This window comes from Gossypium hirsutum, chromosome D13, assembly GCF_007990345.1.
Source record: "Gossypium hirsutum isolate 1008001.06 chromosome D13, Gossypium_hirsutum_v2.1, whole genome shotgun sequence".
NCBI classification, from domain to species: domain Eukaryota; kingdom Viridiplantae; phylum Streptophyta; class Magnoliopsida; order Malvales; family Malvaceae; genus Gossypium; species Gossypium hirsutum.
Window position 1 is genome coordinate 9,180,667 of NC_053449.1, and position 6,681 is coordinate 9,187,347.

At 33.4% G+C, this 6,681-nt stretch overlaps 1 protein-coding gene across 1 annotated transcript; it reads left to right on the forward strand.

Annotated features, from left to right (window-relative positions):
• Positions 1-1,007: 1,007 nt before the first annotated feature.
• Positions 1,008-3,357, forward strand: LOC107918380 (cytochrome P450 CYP749A22). The gene is made up of 5 exons (XM_016847932.2): positions 1,008-1,331; positions 1,402-1,625; positions 1,693-1,925; positions 2,352-2,730; positions 2,813-3,357. Exons 1-5 carry the CDS (start codon positions 1,058-1,060, stop codon positions 3,242-3,244), a joined length of 1,542 nt encoding a protein of 513 aa, XP_016703421.1. The 5' UTR covers positions 1,008-1,057; the 3' UTR covers positions 3,245-3,357.
• The last annotated feature ends 3,324 nt before the right edge of the window (positions 3,358-6,681 follow it).

Genomic DNA, 6,681 nt, shown 5'->3' on the forward strand with positions numbered 1-6,681 from the left:
CCACCGGCAATCCCAATTGCAGACTGACATCTTCCAAAGTGATAGTGCACTCTCCACATGGAAGATGGAATGTGTGCGTCTCGGGTCTCCACCTCTCGATCAACGCACTGATTAGTTTCGGGTCCACCTTGCATCCCCAGCCTATCGTCGCCACGTGCCAAAAACCCGCTTCCCGCAGGTAGTTCTCTACCAACGGTGATGGAGGAGCATGCATATTCCGGGTGTTGCATTCCAATATCCGATCTACAGACTTTTATAACAAATAATAAATTAATAATTATCTAAAAATGCATAAATAAAAAATTCAAATAATATTTAAAAATTAAATTTAACGCTTACCATTTTTATTTGTTCTACCGATATGTGATGCTTATCAAGACGAGTCAATTATTAGGTCATTGCTGAAATCGTACAAATTTTTACGGTTTAAAAAAGTTTTAAAAAAATAAAATTTTTTTAAAATTATTTAAAAATAGGGATTTAAGAGAAATTTAAGAGGAACTTGAGAGCAAATTGAAAATAAATATGGATTTGAGAGAAATTTTGAAGGAATTTGAGAGCAAATTGAGAGGAAATTTAGAAGAAATTGAGAGAAAATTTGAGAGAGGATTAGTTTGTGAAAAAAAAGGGGTGGGGGTATTTATAGTTTTTTTTTACCGTTGGGGGGCGGGGCAACGGTCAATTTTTTGACCGTTGCACTGTTCACGCGCGGGGCAAACTGCGGCCACGTCAGCGCGCTTTGCTGACGTGGACACAAATCGCGTCCTCTGAAGCGCGATTTGTTGCCATGTCAGCAAAGCGCGCTGACGTAGCCGCGATTTGCTGGCACGTACCCTGACATCGCGCTGACGTAGACGCGATTTCGGGGAAAAGGGCCCATTCCAGTAAATAATAAAATATCAGGCCCATTTCGATAAATTTAAAAAAATTTAGGCTTTTTTTAGTAATTTGCCCCAAACAATAGATAGAATTTAGATGATTTATTAATAAGTTTTATCGAATATAAATTGCTGCAAATTTTGGTGGATTCATCAGTGAAGATAAGAAAATAGAGACCATGGGAAATCTTCTAATCCTTTTTACAGCTTCTTTGTGCCTCTGCCTCTTCGTAGCTTTGCTCTATGTTTTGTACAAGTATTGGTGGGTACCTCATCGTGTACAGTTCATCATGAATTCACAGGGGATCAGAGGACCTCCGTATGAATTTATCCATGGAAACAACAAAGAAGCTCTCCAAATGCAGAAGGAAGCATCTAGCAAACCTATGGCCTTGACACACGATATATTTCCCAGAGTAATGCCTCATGATTACTCCTGCATCAAGAAATACGGTGAGAATTTGTTGTTTTGGTAGTATTTTCGGATTTCCATGAAGAGATTTCAATTAAATCATTTTTTTAGGGAAGAATTATCTTAGTTGGAAAGGAGTTCGAGCAGAACTGGTAATAACAGACCCAGAACTGGTGAAAGAGGTGCTGAAAAACAGTGAAAAAGCTTTTTCAAAGCCAAAGACTTCATATTTCTTTAAGAAGCTACTAGGTGACAGCATTCCTACAATCAAAAGTGAGAAATGGGCAAGGCATAGGAAATTGGCCAATCATGCCTTCCATGGGGAGAGCTTAAAAGTAAATCACTAGTTTCTAATCTAATTATTGTCGTGGAACATTGATAAATGGATGATGGTTTTTGCAGAATATGATTCCAGCAATGATTGCTAGCGTTGGAACGATGCTTGAGAAATGGAAAGATAAGGAAGGCAAAGAGATGGAAGTGTTCCAAGAGTTCAGATTCTTGACTTCGGAAGTGATATCCAGAACAGCCTTTGGTAGCAGTTACTTGGAAGGAGAGAAGATTTTCGACATGTTGACGAAGTTCACCCTAATTATAGGCAGAAATTTTTATAAAGCAAAGTTTCCTATCACCGGGTAACTTTTAATATTTTTCATTTTTGTCAAAAATTATAATTTAAAGATTAAGTTAATTTTTTAGACATAAAAATTTTGTTAAGTTGTATAATATTTAAATAATTTAATATAAATAATCTTTAATTATTTAATATAAATAAAAACATTTTAATGATTTTTACTTCCAATTAAATCGGGTTTCAATGTGAAAACACTTTTTAACCATATTTTTTTCTTCAAAAATTAAGTGTTTTTCATTGCTCAAAAGTATTTTCCAAATTGAACTAGACTACTAGTTAGATCAAGATTGTCCGGTCACTCTTATCAAACCGAAAATTCTTTAAACAGTAAGAAATTGTTACAATGATTGATGTTGGTTTTAAAATATTGGTGTTTTTCCACCACAATAAGTCAATGGATTGATTTTAATATGCTTTGCCTTTTCAGCAAGTTTTGGAAATCTGCTGATGAAATTGAATCAGATAAACTTGAGAAAATGATAAATGATTCTGTGATGAAGATTGTTAAACAAAGGGAGGAGAAAGTAATGACCGGAGAAGTTGACAGCTTCGGCCATGATTTTCTAGGATTACTTGTAAATGCCTATCATGATCCGGATGAGAAAAACATGTTTTTGATACAAGATATAATAGATGAGTGTAAAACCTTCTATTTTGCTGGGCAAGAAACAACGAATTCCTTGCTTGCATGGACAACCCTACTTTTAGCAATATATACAGATTGGCAAGACAAAACAAGAGCAGAGGTGATTGAGGTCTTTGGTAATCAAAATCCAAATTCTGAAGGGATCGCCAAATTAAAGACTGTAAGCAAACTATACAAATTCTAAACCTTGAAAACTAATTTAAACTGCAAATTCTTATGGTTTGATTTTTTTTCTTGAACAGATGACCATGATTATTAATGAAACTTTACGGCTCTATCCTCCTCTAAATGGCGTGGTAAGAAAGGCAGTAAGAGATATCCAATTAGGAAAACTTGTCCTACCTAATTATTTAGATCTTAACATTCGATTCATAGCACTCCACCATGACCCTGATTTGTGGGGAGATGATGTTCATCTTTTCAAACCAGAAAGGTTTGCTGAAGGGATTGCCAAAGCTACTAACAATAATGCAGCTGCATTTATGCCCTTTGGATTGGGACCTCGAACTTGCGTTGGAATGAACTTTGCAATCACTGAAACCAAAATCGCCCTTTCCATGATTCTGCAACGCTACACTTTCACCCTTTCCCCTACCTATGTTCACGCACCTTTACCCAATCTTTCACTCAAGCCACAACATGGGCTTCACGTATTGTTTCATTCATTACATTAAAATTTGTAAAATGTTGTATTGTATAATAAAATGTGGATGTGAAACAATTCCTTGTAATGTTCATGGATTTACTCTATTTTGCAATCATATGATGATATATGGTTTGGGGATTTCATGTTTTGGCTGCTTTAATGCTTTTTAATTCTAATTTGCTTTAGTAATATATTATATTATATTATTTTTATTTATTATGTAATTTGTATCAAATCTAAACATTAAAAGTTTAAGGGTAAACTATCAAAATAGTCATTTTTATTTACCTCAGGTTACATTTTAGTCACTTATGTTTGAAATATTACGTTTTAGTTACTTACGTTAACCTGTTGTAACATTTTAGTCACTGAGCCGTTAATTGCTATTAACGGTGTAGCGGTAAGCTAACGTGGCACCTTAAATCCTCATTTCAAACAAAAATTTTAGGTTAAATTATACAATTGGTCCTCATATTTTTCATTTTGAACAATTTAATTTTTTTTCTTTTATGTTCTCTTAGCTTTCCTTTTTTTTCTTCATTTTCCATTCTCTTATGCTTTTCCCTCTTTTTTTCTCCCTTCTCCATCTCTTTTAACATGGTTTTTCTATATTTTTCATTTCTTAAAACTTTTTTATGTTTATGAAAAAAGAAAAGGCGAAAGTTGAAATCAAAATAAACTTGCTTCATATATTCTCACCCCATAATTACAAACCCTCATCGTCCATCATCGCTTTAACGAACCAACTTAGATCTCTCAATGACCTAGTCCACAAGCTCGCCTTATTCGAAAACCTCGCCAATGGTGACTTATGGCAATCCACCTTCAACAAAGTTTCTCGAGCCCGTTCCCTTAACCTCCTAACCAACCCCCACGACCACTTTATCTATCTAATTCTCCTATCTGTATCTGTCATGGACTTAGGTCCGAATCTGTATCTAATTGTATATGAAATTTTGTGTATGTTGCATGACCATTTTTGTTAGGTTACACACTGAGTCTATGGAAACTCACATCTATTTGTCTGTACTGTTCAGGTAATTTACAAACTTAGGTGGGTCGGTGCGACGGAGGCTCAGCGGTGACCACTCAACCGAGATATGTTTTCATTTAGTAATAATGGTTTTATCTTGAAATCAGGTTTTCTCGAGAGTTTGTAATTTTTGAGACTCTCTGGACTTATGGTTTTAACTTTTGGATTTAGATTTCGTTTTGTTTTCTTTTCTGCAACATTGACAAAAACATTACGCAAACAAATGGTTTTAACAAATAGTTTTTGGAAACACGAGCTTGGTTTTGTTTTAAATGATTTCCAAACTTTTGTTGCGAAATAAATGGTTAACTTTAAAGAACAACTTATAACGGTTTCAGTAATGAATATGTTTTATAATACCTGGACGTTTTATCAAATAACTAAACATGATTTTATCGAAGTACTATCAGTTTCAAAACCCTTCTTCGTAACACTCCCAGATTCGGCCTTAACGTCTAGGCCGTGTTTAGGGTGTCACTGTAACATCTCGGTTTAGACCCTAGTCGGACAGTGGTTTCGGGACCACAAATCCGAGTTAAAAAAATATTTTAATATTATTTTCCATGCTTATAGTATGTGAATTGACATGTGTGAAATTTTCGTGAATTAATTTTATCGTTTGTGTACCGATTTGTGAAAAAGGACTTAATCGCGTAAAATACAAAAGTGGCTAGCTATTTGTTAAAATGTTTTATTGTTATGGCTTTTATAATGTGGGGTCCTTATGTTGATATTATACCATTAGAATCATGAGTGGATTTTTATGGACATGCATAGTTAATTATTAAAGTTATATCATTAAGGTTAATATGGTAAATGTATACTAAAATATAATTTAATTAAATAAAACACAACATGGCCATGCATTCTTCTTTGTTTTTTGCCGAAACTTGAAGAAGAAAGGGAGCCATTTTTGTTTTTTAGAATCGGCACTTTGAAGCTTTAAATTTGGTATGTCCTTTGCTTGGTTTTTAATAATTTTTACATTTTTGTAATCGTTGCTTTAAGTACTACAAAACCTATGTCCTAATTTTTGAATTTGATGATGATTTTGCGTTTTGCTATTGATGATAGCTTGTGATTTTCGTTATTTGATGATAGAAAATAAAAGATATGTGATAGATTATAATGTTTTTGTCTTTGGATTTTTAATGAATTTGAGAAATTTAGGCTAAATTGTGAAAATAAAATTTTGAGGGACTAAAATGTGAAATAAATGAAATGCATGGACTAGTATGAACATGAGGAAGGTTCGGCCTAAGCATGGTGTGTGCAAATTTTGCATGTTTTGTGTTTTGTGCAAATTGGACTAAATTATAAAAAGTGCAAAATGTCAGGGGCAAAATGGTAATTTTCTCATTTATGTGTTTTTGGGTTAAATTGAATATAATTATGTTTGAATGAGTTTAATTTGAATATGTTTAGATCAAGAACTAAAGAAATCAGATTTGGATTGGGGGAAAACAAAAATAACCGAATAGTCGTTTATTTCCGTCCGTCGATATCTAAGGTAAGTCTATAAGCATATAAATGTTTTTAATTTTGAATATATGAAATTTTATATGCTGAGTTAAATTTTATGAATATAATTTGTACTGGTCGAAAGTGTATAAACTTAGGAAAAATGGTTACGAGATTGTTTCGATCGAGTTACAACGTCAGTCCCGTATGAACCTTAGGAATATCTAGGATACGTATGTCATGACATAGAATTCTGTTATGTGTTGTCGTGTAAGACCACATCTGGGACGTTGGCATCGACTTGTGATTTATGTGTAAGATCCTGTCTGGGACAGTGGCATCGATATGTGATTACATGTAAGACCATGTCTGGGACGATGGCGTTGTACGAAACGTTCAATTTTCAGAGTATCCTTTTTAATTCCGAATCGTTCAACGGGCTATAATAAGTTAAGATCGAGTACAAAAATTCAGATTAGAAAGACTCAGGTATGTATTTATTCGAGTTATAAAAATATGGTGAGTTGAATGTATGACTTGATGATATCATATCATATATTAATGTGAATTATGTGTATGTATATGTGAATAAATATATTCGGCCAAATGATGTTTATTTTTATTATTGTAGAAGCAAAGGTTGATTATGTTAATGGTTCATTATGCATTTGACCTAAGTAAAAATGATGCAAATTATATATGTTTGGTATATGAAATTATGAATTGGAAATATATATATGAAATTATGATGGCTTATTATTGTTTATTTAGATTAAATTATGTATAAATGTCTCATTTGCTTATGACTTACTAAGCTGTAAAAGCTTAATGTGTGTATGTCTGTTCTTTGTGTAATAGGCCAATTTAGCCCGGGCTCATAAAAAAATAATAAACCCAAAATAATAAAATAAAGTCCAAAATTATATCATTTGGCCCGATCGGGATGACCCATTACTTGAAAAGGTTGAAGG

Coding starts and splice junctions, on each gene's coding strand:
- LOC107918380 (XM_016847932.2), top strand. CDS start 1,058: ATGGGAAATCTTCTAATCCTTTTTACAGCTTCTTTGTGCCTCTGCCTC. Junction 1,332..1,401: donor CTCCTGCATCAAGAAATACG/GTGAGAATTTGT, acceptor TCATTTTTTTAG/GGAAGAATTATCTTAGTTGG. Junction 2,731..2,812: donor GGATCGCCAAATTAAAGACT/GTAAGCAAACTA, acceptor TTTCTTGAACAG/ATGACCATGATTATTAATGA.